The 15,912-nt window shown below is 39.4% G+C and overlaps 1 protein-coding gene across 1 annotated transcript in view; it reads right to left on the reverse strand.

Annotated features, from left to right (window-relative positions):
* The window catches only part of OSMR (oncostatin M receptor), an 80,574-nt gene that overhangs the window by 2,992 nt on the left and 61,670 nt on the right, over window positions 1-15,912 (reverse strand). Inside the window, exons 13-18 of the mRNA XM_043978771.1 lie at window positions 10,596-10,781; window positions 7,425-7,529; window positions 5,999-6,178; window positions 3,084-3,251; window positions 1,827-1,908; window positions 1,466-1,538 (exon numbers count right to left, since the gene is read on the reverse strand). Of these exons, the coding sequence (XP_043834706.1) occupies window positions 1,466-1,538; window positions 1,827-1,908; window positions 3,084-3,251; window positions 5,999-6,178; window positions 7,425-7,529; window positions 10,596-10,781 (794 nt within the window). The remainder of the gene's footprint in view (window positions 1-1,465; window positions 1,539-1,826; window positions 1,909-3,083; window positions 3,252-5,998; window positions 6,179-7,424; window positions 7,530-10,595; window positions 10,782-15,912) is intronic.

Consider the following 15,912-nt stretch of genomic DNA (forward strand, 5'->3'; position numbering starts at 1 on the left):
CATACTTATATAACACTATTTTTGTAGTCATTCCCCAACTAATGGGCAATCTTCCTCAGTTTCCAAATTTTTGCCACCACAAAAAGAAGGGCTATAAATATTTTGGTATGTATAGGGCTTGTTCCCTCTTGCTTTGATCTCTTTGGGATATAGACCTAGTACTAATATTGCTGGGTCAAAATGTATGCACAATTTAATAGCTTTGGGGGCATAGTTACAAATTGCTTTCCATAGTGATGGAACCACTCCACAGGTCCACCAATAGTGCACGAATGTACCCGTTTTGCCATACCCCCTTAAAGGTTTGTCTTTTCCTTTTTTTTTTTTTTTTGTCAATTCTGCCAATCTGATGGGTCTGAGGTAGAACCTCAGAGTTGTTTTAATTTTAATTTCTTTAACTGTTTGTGATTTAGAGCATTCAAAAATATAGTTATTGATAGCTTTCATTTCTTCCTCTGAAAACTGCCTATTTGTATTCTTTGACCATTCATCAGTTGGGGAATGGATCTCATTCTCATAAATTTGAATCAGTTTCCTATAGATCTTAGAAATGAAACCTTTATCAGAAAAACCTGCTGCAAAGATTTTTTTCCTATTTACCAGTTTCTTAGAAAAGAATTAGAATTAGAATTAGAAAATTTTGGTTGTAATGATTTTGTTTGTGCAAAACCTTTTTAATATTATGTAATTAAAATGATCCATTTTATCTTCTTTGACCCTCACTAGCTCTTGTTGGTCATAAATTCTTCTTACTATTCATAGATAGATCTGACAGTGAAGTTCCTTGCTCTCTAAATTGTCTATGATGTCACCCTTTATGTCTTAATCAGGTCACCATTTAGAGTTTAACTTGGTATACAGTATGAGATGTTGATCTATGAATAGTTTCTGACAATCAGCTTCCCAGTTTTCCCAACAGTTTTTTTTTAATCTTTTTTTTTTGAGGTAATTGAGGTTAAGTGACTTGCCTAGGGTCACACAGCTAGTAAGTGTCAAGTGTCTGAGGCCATATTGAACTCAGGTCCTCCTGAATCCAGGGTCAATTCGTTATCCACTGTGCCACCTAGCTGCCCCAAAGGACCTATATATTTGTTTTTTGTTTTTTGAATGAGGCAATAAGGGTCATACAGCTAGTAAGTGCCAAGTGTCTGAGGCCATATTGAACTCAGGTCCTCCTGAATCCAGGGCCAGTGCTTTATCCACTACACCACCTAGCTGCCAGTTTTTGTTAAATAGGGAGGTCTTACCCAAAAAACTAATCTTTGGCTTTATCAACTACTAGGCTGCTGAGCTCATTTGCTTCTGTATATCGAGTACCTAATCTGTTTCACTGATGCCCCTATTTCTTCATCTATACCAAATTGTTCTGATTTCTTTGTAGTATAGTTTGAGAACTGGTACTGCTAAGTCTCCTTCTTCCACATTCACTATATAGTACTTTTTTTTTTTTTTTACTGTTTCTCACCTTGAATTTCATCAGTGATAGGACACTGCTCTTATAAGGGTCTGGAATATCAGGGAAGCACTTCTCCTTCACCCTAGGACAACAATAAAAGTGACATAAAATGATCACTATATGAAAAACATTTCTATATGAAATCATTTCAAAGGAAAAAAAGTATCTCTTTATTGTCATTCACACACTAAAAATAGTACTAAAGATATGACTGAATAGTATGGTCTATGGCTTCTTTCTCCCTTTCCTCTTCTGTTTTTTTTTCCTCCTAGCAAACTCATTGATTTTCAAATGAATTCCAACTGACTTTTTCTAGTTTTAATAAGGCATACCTTTGTCTCTCCTAATAAGAAGGCTTTATAACACTTACCACTGGATTTTCAAGTTCAACCCGATGATGAGCAGCAGAGAAAAGAAGGCCATTGGAAATATTATAGTCATCATTAAACTGGCTAAAGAAAAAAGAATAATTTTTTGATTAATAACTTTTGCTTCTGCTTTAAGCTCAATACTGAAAATAAATTTGCATATGGAAAATAAGTATATTAATCCTCAGATTTTACCCATGACAGAAATTTAATTTTTTCTCTTTCCAATATTTCCTTTACCAGTAGTAATGTTCTTTTTAAAAAAAATTTTTTTCTTATTTTTTTAAGTGAGGCAATTGGGGTTAAGTGACTTGCCCAGGGTCACACAGCTAGTGTTAAGTGTCTGAGGCCGGATTTGAACTCAGGTACTCCTGACTCCAGGGCCGGTGCTCTATCTACTGCTCCACCTAGCCGCCCCAGCAGTAATGTTCTTTACACATTACCTTTAAAAATACCTTATCCAGGGGCAGCTAGGTGGCACAGTGGATAGAGCACCGACCATGGATTCAGGAGGACCTGAGTTCAAATGCGGCCTCAGGTATTTAACACTTACTGGCTGTGTGATCCTGGGCAAGTCACTTAACCCCAATTGCCTCACCAAAAACAAAAAAACAAAAAAACCCTTATCCAGTAGATAAAGGGTCAAATAATATGAACAATATAAAAATCTAAATTCTCAATAACTATAGATTTAAAAAATCTTTTCCAAATTGCTAATGATAAGAGAAATGCAAATTAAATAGCCCCTTAAATTGGAAAAGATGGTAATAGTCAGTGTTGGAAAGACTACAGAAAGACCTTCCTTGCACACTCTACCCTGAATCATTTTTACATACATGTTGGATTCCCCCTTTTAGATTATACATTCTTTAAGGGCGAGGCTCATATAATTTTTCATCTTTGCATTGTCAGTAACTTGTACATAGAAATGTTTGCTTAATGAATGATCAAATATTAAATGGAAATTAAATCCAATGTGCATTTAAGCTCCTAACCCAGTTCAAAATACTATGCTTAGGGCTAAGGATACAAAAACAAAATACAAGACAACAAAACCCACAAAATAGTTTCTGCCCTTAAGGAATTTATATTAGAAGAAGGAAGTGGTGGAAAAGAGGAAGAGGAAGTGGGGCTGAATAAGGAAGAGGAAACAACCCAAAGAACGGATGGAGGAAAAGGAGAAATCCATACCAAGTACTGAGGAGTACTTGGAGGAAGGACTGAGTCCCTTTATTGAGGTTTGGATTTTTCTGACTCACTGTTTTCATGGGTTCCTGTTGTGACCTTTATAAAGTCACCAAGACTGTCTCCACCTCCTGTGTATGCTTTGACTTCAAAGCTATATGTTGAATTTGACTGCAGTTTTTTCACATTGAAAGTTTTTCGTTTTGTATTTGGAACTGTGTATAGACAGCCTACTATATTATCTAGAAGAAAAAGAAAAGAAAATGATCAGTTCAATAAAAGCACTGGAGAAAACAGTATAGCAGTAAAAATTATTTTGTAAAAAAAGAATGGGAAAACATTCCCACATTAGCTGTTTTCCCATTCTTTTGTATAACTTATTTTGAAATGCTCGAATTCTAGTGGGTGGGGGGTGGGAATGGAGGAGGAAGAGAAGTTGGAACATAATTTTTTTAAAAAATTGATGTTAAAATTTGTTTTTACATATATTTTGGAAAATAAAATTCTATTCAATATAAAAAAATTTTAAAAAAAGAATGGGAGATAAGAGTGAACTTGTACATTGTTTATCATGATTTGAATGGACTGGTCAGTCTTACAAATGCCTTAAAACTTTTTCATTTTTAAAGTCTATCCCTTAGCCTTTTCCTAAAAGTCAATCTTCTACCTTTTCCCTCTAGCTCCCCACTCCAGATCAGACTTTTATTATTTCAAGCAAGGAGTATAACACACACACACTCACACACATACACATGCGCACACATGCACACAGGCACGCACAGATGCACGCATGCATGTAATACATACACACCCCCAGGAGCATTTGGCAAACTCAGAAATTTTGCATGTAGAAGCAAAGGTAAGGGAATAAACATATATATATGTATATACATATATATATATATATATACACACACACAATACATATATATACATACATATATATGTGTGTGTATGTGTGTGTGTGTGTGTATATGTATATATACACACACACACACACACACACACACACACACATATATATAGTGCCTAGATGTGACAAACACTATGTTAAGTTTTGTAGTCGTTGACTCATTTTTCATAACCCCATTTGGAGTTTTCTTGGCAAAGGTACTGAAGTGGTTTGCCATTTCCTTCTCCAGTTCATTTTCCAAATGAGGAAACTGAGTTACAGATAAGCAGTGTTAAGTGACTTGCCCAGGGTCACAGAGAGTGTCTGAGTCTTCCTGACTCCTGGACTGGTACTCTATCCACTGTGTCACTTAGCTGCCCTACTGTATCCCATTGAGTCCTTACAACAACTCTTCCAATAAGGCACTATCATTAGCCCTAGAAAACAGAATGATCTTAGAAATCCCTAGGGCTAGCCTGGGTCCCAGTGTGACCCTCAGGGTAGGAAGGAGTCAAAAGAGTTAAAGTGGGATTTGCCTCAGGCATATGCTTTTATCACAGGGTTCTGGATATTTCCACTTAAGGCAGTGCCAGAGATTGGTATATTTTCCCTTTTTACTTCTCCATTAATAAGGCCAGCATCATTCCTGCTTTGATCTGCTTTAGTGAGTTGAAGAGGTTCATTTACAATTAGTACACTATTTGTGTGCACATAGAGGTAACACACAAGTGCTTCTTACTGCTTTTTTTTCTTCTTTTTTTCTTTCAGGGCAATGAGGATTAAGTGACTTACCCAAGGTCACACAGCTAGTAAGTGTCAAGTGTCTGAGGCTGTATTTGAACTCAGGTCCTCTTGAATCCAGGGCCGGTGCTTTATCCCCTATGACACCTAGCTGCCCCCACAAGTGTTTCTAACATTAGAAATGTCTTGTTTTTTTTAATGAATTAAACATCCCCAATGCAATCTTGTTTATACTATAATTTGCTTAGCAGGTTTATTTCTTTTTTTATCTTTTGGACTGCCCCCCCCCAATTAACAAGCATTTGTTTTCTCTCCCCCCACTAAATTAAAAGGAAAAAAGTGTTGTAACAATTATGCATAGTTAAGAAAAAAAAAAGAAATCCCCGTTTCCAAAAATTGATATTTCATTCTGCATCTTGAATCTATCACATCTGCTACCAAGACCTCTGAAATCATGGTTAAAGCAGCTGGTAGCAAAGAGCTGGAAACTTAGTGTTTCTCAGTTGGATTAGAACTGAACAAAGTGGGGGCGGCTAGGTGGCGCAGTGGATAAAGCACCGGCCCTGGATTCAGGAGGACCTGAGTTCAAATCCGGCCTCAGACACTTGACACTTAACTAGCTGTGTGACCCTGGGCAAGTCACTTAACCCCCATTGCCCCGCAAAAAAAAAAAAAAAGAACTGAACAAAGTATTGGAATGTTATTGCATGTAAGAATGATGAAAGGGATGGTTTCAGAGAAGTGTGGGAAGACTTGTACAAACTGATAAAGAATGAAGTGAGCAGAACCAGGGGAACAACTTATACTATACAAACATTGTAAAGACAAGCAACTTTGATATATTTAGGAACTTTGACAATTAGTAAGTTATTTTCTTTCTTCTTTCTTTCTTTCTTTCTTTCTTTCTTTCTTTCTTTCTTTCTTTCTTTCTTTCTTTCTTTCTTTCTTTCTTTCCTTCCTTCCTTTCTTCTTTCTTTCTTTCTTTCTTTCTTTCTTTCTTTCTTTCTTTCTTTCTTTCTTTCTTTCTTTCTTTCTTTCTTTCTTTCTTTCTTTCTTCCTTTCTTTCTTTCTTTCTTTCTTTCTTTGCAGGGCAATGACTGTCAAGTGACTTGCCCAGGGTCACATAGCTAGTAAGTGCCAAGTGTCTGAGGCTGGATTTGAACTCAGGTCCTCCTGAATCCAGGGCCATTGCTCTATCCAATGTGCCACCTAGTTGCCCTAGTAAGTTATTTTCTAACAGATGGCACAAAGAAACGTCAGGCAAGGCATTGTCAAATGTCACATTCTAAATCAACAAATATTCTTCATATACTTAAAAACGTGGAGATGGTTTTTCCATGTCCAAGTAAATGTTACCTGGAAAAATGTGCTTTTCTGTTTCTGGGTCACAGGATCCCCCTTTTTCAGGTTTCACATAAATATGGTAACCTTTAAAGAAGCCATTCTGGGGCTCGTCAGTGCAATTATCGTTCCAAGTCAAGGTCAATGAAGTGGAAGCCAAATTGTCAATGATTACCTTTGGTTTGCAATCAAGTCCTAGGAAAAGAAGTTGATGGGGGGGAAAAAAAGTTTCTTTTTTTTTATTTTTTAGATTTCCAGAAAGACTTTCATTCCACTCAGTTTAAATGAACAGACTTAATGAAATTCTAAACAAAATGAAATTAAGATAGGTACCATTTAAATAATGCTTTAATGGTTGTTAAATCCTATATGAACATTCTTTCTTGTGAAGTTGCTACTATTTATCCCCACTTTACAATTGAAGAAATTGAGGCTGAAAGAAGCGACATAACTTGGCCATAGTCTTGCAGCTAATAAGTTATGAATCAAGATTTGAACCCAAGTCTTGTTGGTGCTTTTGTTTCAGAATTCTATACACTTTGCCACACTTTTCCCACAGACAACTAGACCTTAATGCATCTGTGTGTGTGAACCTATGCCAAAATAATGAGAGAGGAAGCTATAAAGGATTCAACCATGGACTTAGAAAATAGGATCTAGACCTAGAAGAGGTTCATTCCTTAGAGATCATCTAGTTCAGGGCTTCTTAAACTTTTTCCACTCGTGACTCCTTGTCATTCAGTCATTTCAGTCATGTCCAACTCTCCATGACCCCATTATTTTGGGCTTACTTCATAAAGATACTGGAGTGATTTGATATTTCCTTCTGCAGCTTGTTTCACAGATGAGGAAACTGAGGCAAAAAGGTGAAGTGACCCAAGGTCACACAGATGGTAAGTGTCTAAGGCTGAATTTGAACTCAGGTCTTCTTGACTTCAGGCTTGGTACACTATCCACCCAGCTGCCCATATATGCTACACTATTATACCCATTTTACAGATGAGGAAAAGGAGGCAAAATGGGGGGGGCAGGGTTTGAGTGACTTGTCCAGGATTGCACTGACTAAGGCTGGATTTGAACTTATGTCTTCCTGACTCGACCCAGGGCTCCATATTCACTGTGCCACCCAGGTGCTCTATGAAATTAATGTAGCCATGACCCCATCTTTGCTTCATCATGGTTAGACTGTAAAGATGGGGTCATGGAAACCCCAAATCATAATTAATTCCTTACATAGTATTACTTGGGATTACCAGCTGCAAATATGAAGTCAGGAGAGGATCTTACCAGTATGGACTAGCAACACTTTAAAAAAAATAACCTGTTTGCAATGCTGGGGAAGTGAGACACACATGGTTAAGAGGCTGAAATGTTTCATTTCTAGAAGATCTGTTCTGAATATGTTAGTCACACAAGAATTATTAAAAATTTCTTAACTTACCCAGCTCCTGAGTGTATCCTGTTTTTTTCTCTAGCAAATAAGCTTCATGTTTTGTAGACAATCCATATATTCTAAAGTTATATCTTACTCCAGACTGAAAATCAGCTGCAGATGCAGAGGGAGAATTGTTAGTGATAGCCGTAGTGTTTTCAGTATTACTGAAAAATGAATAGAGATATTAATCTGTTATTTTCCTTTACTTTAGGGTATTTTAGCCTAGTTTTGGTAAAGCATTTGGTCTCCATACTCTGTGGTGTATACCTTCCAGTGTCCTTTCTCCAGATAAACTCCTGAGCCTTCATTACAAAATAAAACAACAACAAAAACTGGCTCCTCCTTTTCCAAGTTAATGCCTTCCTTCACATCTTCTCCTGGACCAGATGGGTATCTTACCCAAGTACCAAGCTTTCAAGCCTTTTTGCATCTGACTGCCTATCACTGAGGATGGATCTCTCCCTCTGTCTCTGTCTCTCTGTCTGTCTGTCTCTCTCCCTCACACACACACACACACACACACACACACACACACACACACCTTCCCACCCTCTGAGTGTATAAAATCTATTGAACAAGCTCAATTTCCAAACACTACATCCATGGAGCTGGAATTGAGGAGATATTATGATGTGAAATCAACCTCAAGTAAGTGCAAAGCACTCATGACAAGTACATTGTTACCTAAGTGTATCTTTTTTTTTTTTTAAGCAGGGCAATGAGGGTTAAGTGACTTGCTCAGGGTCACACAGCTAGTAAGTGTCAAGTGTCTAAGGCCAGATTTGAATTCAGGTCCTCCTGAATCCAGGGCCGGTGCTTTATCCACTGCGCCACCTAGCTGCCCCCTACCTAAATGTATCTTGCTTTAAACATTGCTAAAAAGTTGTGTAATAAAATTCTTTTGGAAGTTGTGTCATAGTTAAAATGCAGTTAACTAACTTTCTGTTTAAGTTAATCCTATGGTGAATTATTTTATAAAGCAAATAATCCCTAACTTATTTTTTCCTGATTCTACCTTTGTTTGGACTGTTCCCATTGCTTGGAATTTTCTCCCCTTTTCCTACTACATTCTGACCTCATCCTTTAAAGTCCATTCCTTAATCTCTCAGTTGGTAACCACCCCGTTCCCTCAACCTCACATGGCATTTTGTTCTTGTAAGTCTAATGTATTTAGGTAATACTGTGCATTATAGCTACCTGCATTGGTATCTCATTTCCCTACAGGAAGGAAGGAAGGGTTATGGGGAAAATAGAGTGGGGGTTTGGGATAGGGGTTGGGGTTGTTAGGAATTTCTCTTTAAAGAATTATACCCCCTTGCACACAAAACCAATTAGAATAAAATTATAGTTTATGTAGGGGCTAGGGAAAAGAAATCAAGAGAGAAATCCTAGGACTTCTCATGGGGAGAAGGCATGACACAGAGGTGTGGCTCTTAGATACCTATCTTTTCAAGCAGGAGACAGGCAGATACTTTTATATAGGATTGATATATAGGGTGATGATCTGACTGTGGAAAGTTCCCTTATTGGGGGAGGACCATCCCCCACTGGTGGTGGCTGGGGGAAGCTGGGTGAGAGGTGGCTCTGATCTCTCAAGCCATCTCTGTCCCCCTCATGCCACAAAGGCATCAGCCATACCTAATCTTATCTCCCCAGGGGTGGGGGAGACTGGAATGAAGAGTGGTGGTCCTGGAGCTAGCTCAGTCCCAATCCAGTGCCACTTATCTCTTTAGGTGTGTCTGTCCTTTGGTTTAGTTTCTCAAGGAGAAGATTCTTTGATATACCCTAGAGAACTTCTGGGGTATGCTAGCTAGGCCCATAACAGAAGGAAGGGAGAGAGGGAGGGAGGAATTTAGAGATGATACTGGACAATTTTTCAACATCAGATCTACTGTAATCAAACTACAAATATCTGTATATATTAAATGGGTTGTATTGACTTGAGGAATTTACAACCTAATATGATTCCCATTCCAAGGAGGCAACTGAAGATGTTCTATCTAAAGGAGGACAGCAGCAATACCAATTGCCATCTTACATCCATATAGATACATATTTCCTCATTATAAAAGAATTAAGAATTGGAAATTGAGGGGCTGCCCACCAATTGGGGAATGGCTGAACAAGCTGTGGTATATGAATGTAATGGAATTCTATTGTGCTGTAAGAAATGATGAGCAGGAGGAGTTCAGAGAAACCTGAAAGGACTTGTGTGAACTGATGATGAGTGAGATGAGCAGAACCAGAAGAACATTGTATATAGTATCATCAATATTATGTGTTGATCAACTGTGATAAGACTAGATTCTTCTCATCAATACAATGGTACAAGAAAGTTCCAAAGGACTCATGATGGAAAAGGCTCTCCAAATCCAGAAAAAAAAAGAACTGTGGAATATGAATGCTGATTGAACCATACTATTTCTTTTGTTTTTGGTGCTGTTGTTTTTCTTTTTTGAGGTTTTTCCCTTTTGCTCTGATTCTTCTCTTATAACACGACTAATGCAGAAATATGTTTAATGTTATTATACATATATAACCTATATTGAATTACCTGCTGTCTTGGGGATGGGGGGAGAGAGGGGAGGAAGGGAGAAAAATTTGAAACTAGAAATCTTATAAAAACAAATGTTGAAAACTATCTCTACATGTAACTGGAAAATAATAAAATACTTTTATAATTAGAAAATAAAAGAATTAAGTACATTTTATTTTATTTTTTTAGTGAGGCAATTGGGGTTAAGTGACTTGCCCAGGGTCACACAGCTAGTAAGTGTTAAGTGTCTGAGACCGGATTTGAACTCAGGTACTCCTGATTCCAGGGCCGGTGCTCTATCCACTGCGCCACCTAGCTGCCCCAGAATTAAGTACATTTTAAATAGTATGCATATATATGATGCTATTTGAAGAAACTCAGAATTATCTTTATAAGGGCTTTGGAAGAACAGAGCCTAAGATTCAGTCCCGGTGTTCCCAATGAGAGGTTAGCTTTCAAAGTGATGAAAATATAAGCATTTCCCCTGAAATAGGATATTATGAACATCAAACTCTTGCCGTTCACCAAACCGAGGTGCCTGGGAGGCAGCTCAGAAGTATTAGTCTAATGGGCTTGAGAATGTGGGCATGCAGTACTTAATCTAGTGAGATATTAATTAATGTGGAGAAGGTTGCCCTTACCAGATCTGATGACTGCGCTGGTGGTATTAGAACTGAATTTCTTCCATTGGAAATCACAGACTGCATCCAGAGGGTAGTTACACCAATCAACAACATAACCACCAGTTTCTCTTGGGTCAGGTTTCCAAGATAGATATATTCCATCCCCTGTGCCATTAACTCTATCTTCTTTTATGTTTTGCATGCCTTGAAGAAAACATTGCTTTAATTTAAGTGAATAGTACACTTTAAATGAAATTTTAAAGTATAATTCAAATCCAAGCATAAATATTCAACGTGACAAACATTTGGTGCTCACTATGTGCAAGGCATAGGGCCAGGTCCTAGGAATACAAAAATGGAAAATGACAACAGTTCTAGCCTTCCAGGTTATAAATATAGTGGGGATAGTAAAATACACATCATGTACACAAATAACCATGATATAAGGCAAAATGGGGGCAGCTGGGTGGCATAGTGGATAGAGTACTGGGCTGGGAATCAGGAAGACTCATCCTCCTGAGTTCAAATCTGGCCTCAGACACTTCCTAACTGTGTGACCCTGGGCAAGTCATTTAATCCTAGTTGCCTCTGTTTCCTCGTCTGAAAAATAAGCTAGAGAAGGAAAAGGCAAACCACATTCCAGGATCTTTGCCAAGAAAACCCCTAATGGGGTCATAAAGAGTCAGATATGACTCAACAACAACAACAACAACAACAACAACAGCAGCAGCAGCAGCAGCAGCAAATTCTAGTGCAGCAACAAGGTAAAATGTGATGGGGACAGAGAAAAGGGAAGATGATGAGGCACTGAGGACCAGAGAAGTAAAGCAATTTGCCTAAGGGCTCTAGGAACATTTAAGGAGGGAGAGATGTCTCTCACACAGACATAGGCCCTTATATATTGTGGGATTCTTTGGAGCCTAGAGTTGTATGGTGGATAGAGTATCAAGAGGCGTATTAATGAGCTCAATAACTTTTGGGTACTTTTTTCACGTGGCTTGCTCACAGAGAGTTCTAAGAGGCCTTCAGATATCCCATATCACTTCTACAATTGCAGATGGAGTTTAGAAGAGAGGAAAATTTGAAATGAACTTAGAAATGGCTTAGAAGATGCAGTGAAAAGAGTATTGGATTTGGAATTAAAGAATCTGAGTATGAATCCCAGCTCTGTCCTTACTATCTACATGAGGAATGTGAGGAAGTTCATGGTAGATAGTACTCTGAACCTGGAATCAGGAAGAGCTGAGTTCAAATCCATCCTTAGAAACATTAGATGGGCAGCTAGGTGGCACAGTGGATAAAGCACCAGCCCTGGATTCAGGAGGACCTGAGTTCAAATCCGGCCTCAGACACTTGACACTTACTAGCTGTGTGACCCTGGGCAAGTCACTTAACCTCTTGGCCTCAGTTTCCTCATCTGTAAAATGGGCATAATAATAGCACTTATCTCCTGGGGTCATGGTGAAAGTAAAATGAGACCTTTGTAAAGTGTTTTGCAAACTTTAAATTGCTATATAAATGATGATTACCATCATCATCATCTTGGGAAAAGATCTTCATCTCTGCCTACAGGCTACCATGGCTTCCTTTAATCCCAACTAAAACCCCAACTTCCAAAAAGCTTTTCTCAATACCTCTTGACTCTGGTGGCTTCTGTCTCTTAATCATTTCCTACTTATCATGTATGTAGTTTGTTTGTACATATTCGCTTGCTTGTTTCTGTCTGCCCCATTAGGTCATGAGTTCTTTGACTGTTTTTTGCTTCTTCTTGTATTCCCAGCACTTAGTACAATGCCTGGCATATAGTAGATACTTAATAAATGTTGATTGACTAACAGAAGATCACTTGGCTTCTCCAGGCCTCATCTGTAAAAGGAGTCAGACAAGATTACTTCTAAGGATCCTTCTGGCCCTAAATCTATTATCCTCAGCGTCATCTCAGGATGGCCATGGAGGATAGGATGTGGCCTTGTGGACTGTGGTTTAAAATGGAAGCACATAGACTTTGGGGCTGAGAACCTATCTGCCTGGGAGATTTGCTGATCTGATTGGGAGGGGCTTCAAACTGAAAGGGGAGGGAGTAAAGTGCATTGGTGCCATTACCAATCCAGGTGCTTGAGAAAGGAAAGAGTATGACATGGAAAGAACAGTAATAGAGGTATCTGGCAGTTCACAAAAGACAACTGGAGGGGGCAGCTAGGTGGCACAGTGGATAAAGCACTGGCCCTGGATTCAGGAGGACCTGAGTTCAGATCCAGCCTCAGACACTTGACATTTACTAGCTGTGTGACCCTGGGCAAGTCACTTAACCCTCATTGCCCCCCCCCAAGACAACTAGAAAGAAGGGTAGAATTAATATTTGTGGCATCAGATATTCAAATACCATCCTACAGATTAAAATATGGCTAATAAAGTGAATTAGAGAGATATTATGATTTAGATTACATTTATATATGAAGATATGTATCTCTATATGAAGACTATATGCATATGCAAACAGAGAGCTAGCATTTATGCAATACTTACCAGGTGCTGTGCTAACTGCTTTACAAACATCATCTCATTTGTCCCTCACAACAACCCTGGGATTGAGGTGCTATTATTATCTCCATTTTACAGTTGAGGAAACTGAGACAAGTCACAGTTAAGTGACTTCCTCAAGATCACACAGCTGATAAGTATCTGAGTCTGGATTGAATAGACCTAAAGCTGCTGGGGACCCAAGAAACCAGCTAGTCCACCTCCTTAGTTGTAATGTAATGGACAACTAGGAACCCAGGGGCTCAGTCATTTGAGGGCATGTAATATTTTCTGCTGCTGTTAATCCAAAATGTGGAGCCTCCTTCTGAGTATGAGTGACTGAGGGACTGGTATTATATGGTGATGAGGCATTTTATAATTGTCTTTCCTCAAGAGCTAGAAGGATTGGGGACAGAGCCAGAATTAATTTCTCATTCAAAAATATTATTGCCCCTTTTATGTGGAGCAATGAGGGTTAAGTGACTTGCCCAAGGTCACACAGCTGGTAAGTGTTTCATGTGTCTGAGGCTGGAATTGAACTTGTGTCCTCCTGAATCCAGGGCCAGTGTTTTATCCACTGTGTCACCTAGCTGCCCCAGGGCACCCCCTTTTTTTTGCACTTATCCCTTTCCTGGGGCAGCTTTCAAGGGAGGAAGATTGCTTATAAGTGTGTGAAGGCCAAGCTGCCCCATTTTTCCACTCTGATGCCATGTGTCCCTGAATGCATGATGTCTCAGTTTCTTTTACCTCTTTTGTCTTTATTCTTTCCCAGTCATAGGCAAATGAGTATCTGGACATGGAATGGCCCAGGTAACCGGAACTTTGAAAGGTTGGGAGAGCCACAAGCCACAAGCAACAGGAGTCAGGAGCTGAGACCATTGAAGTCAGTAGTAGCTGAAGCCAGTAAGGAGCTGCTTGTCAGAGCCCAGCAGTAGATTAAGAAAATGCATCCTACAAGGAGCTAGCCCAGGTGAACAAGGGAGTAGAGGTAACACTACACCGAGAAGCAAACTTGGTCCATGGCCCATGGCCAGGAGTTTCAAGGTGAGTCCCTCTCTCTCTGTCCCCTCCATGTTTGCCTTGGTACCTTTGTGCCTTAAATTAAGCCAATTCTTTCTAAGGTCCAAGAGCATGTAACCTCAGTCCTGCTATGTCTTCTCACCAAACTCATTAATATCAACTGGTTAATCAATATTGGGGGGAGCACACAGGATGGGAGCTTGTGATCAATAGTATTAGAAACTACAATCCCATAGGGATATCCCTTGAACTGTGAAGGGAGGAATAGTCTGCCACCTTCTGTAGAACTAACCCACAAATGTGGGTGGGAGTTAGGGGACAGCTTCAGAGGGGGTGCTACATTATAGACAAAGAAACTGAGGTCTAGGGAGAACAAGTGACTTGTCCTTTCTACAGAGTAGCATCAGAAGTAGGATTTGAACAGGACTTCTGACTCAAGAGTCAATCCACTTTCTGTGGTACCACATTTCTTCTTATGAATGGGTGAGACCACTAATTGCCACTCTCTGGTATTTATTCTATTCCCACTTCCCATACAAGTGTCCCCTTTAAGACATATCGGTATGTGTGAATTCCACATCTCAACTCTCCCTCAAAAGAAGGCAACTCCTTGTCATGGAACATTTTGTCTACTCCATGACCAGCTAAGCTTTCTGTATTTCAAGTTGTGTTTGGTTCTTCCACTTCAGTTCTCTTATGTCATGTCCAGTTTGAATTACTTCTCACACTCAAGTGGAATGTGACCCAATTCAGCAGTCTCAAATGGGATGATTGAAATGCAGTGACGAATGACTGTCCCCTGTTCAAGACTAATAGAATGGGGGCAGCTAGGTGGCACAGTGGATAGAGCACCGGCCCTGGAGTCAGGAGTACCTGAGTTCAAATCCGGCCTCAGACACTTAACACTTACTAGCTGTGTGACCTTGGGCAAGTCACAACCCCAATTGCCTCACCAAAAAACAAAACAAACAAACAAAAAAGAGTAATAGAATGATAAAGGATAGATAGTCTCTGATTCAATGTGCTGGTCTTTTGTCAAATCATGTGAGAAAAGTAGTTAAAGAGACAGTTGGAAGGATTTGTTGTGCTTGGCACTGAGGACAAAAATCAGACAATAAGAGTTTGGTTATTAACCATAAAATGTGGTGAGATCTTAGGCATAAGAAGACCCCAATGACAAACTAGTGAGACAGAAAGATTTTTTTAAAAAACAGACTTCAGAACTGTGTCCAAAAGGTGCTATAACTCTGCACTGTCACTGTTGCCAGGTAGATTCTGGTTAACTAAAGGCAGGCTAAAGCTCTCTCTTTCAGGATGCATTCAGGCCATCCATGTTTACTCTTCTCCCCACTCTGGACTTTTCTCTAAACCTACAGTCTTCACATCCTGGAGAGGCCTCTTCCCCTACAGATCCCTCCTCTGAATGATGACTTCTCTCTTGCTCAGGACCATCACTTCAGGATGTATCAGGACCATCATTTCAGGATGTATCTAGGCCAGCCATGCTTGCTACTTCTTGTTCACTACTGAGTCTCTGGACTTTTCTACCATTCCTGTGTGTGTGTGTGTGTGTGTGTGTGTGTGTGTGTGTGTGTGTGTGTGCGCGCGCACGCGTGTGTGTGTGTATGTATACCTCCTTGCCCTCCCAGATCCCTTTTATGTGTTGTCTTCCCTCTCTGTGATGTAAGTTCCTTGAAAGCAAGGATTGTCTTTTCTTTTCTTTTTTTGCTCATATTTGTAACCTGTTCTAAGTCACAGTGCCTAGTATATAGTAAACAACCAATAAATGCTTTTC

Source organism: Dromiciops gliroides, chromosome 1 (assembly GCF_019393635.1).
Source record: "Dromiciops gliroides isolate mDroGli1 chromosome 1, mDroGli1.pri, whole genome shotgun sequence".
Classification (NCBI taxonomy): Eukaryota; Metazoa; Chordata; class Mammalia; order Microbiotheria; family Microbiotheriidae; genus Dromiciops; species Dromiciops gliroides.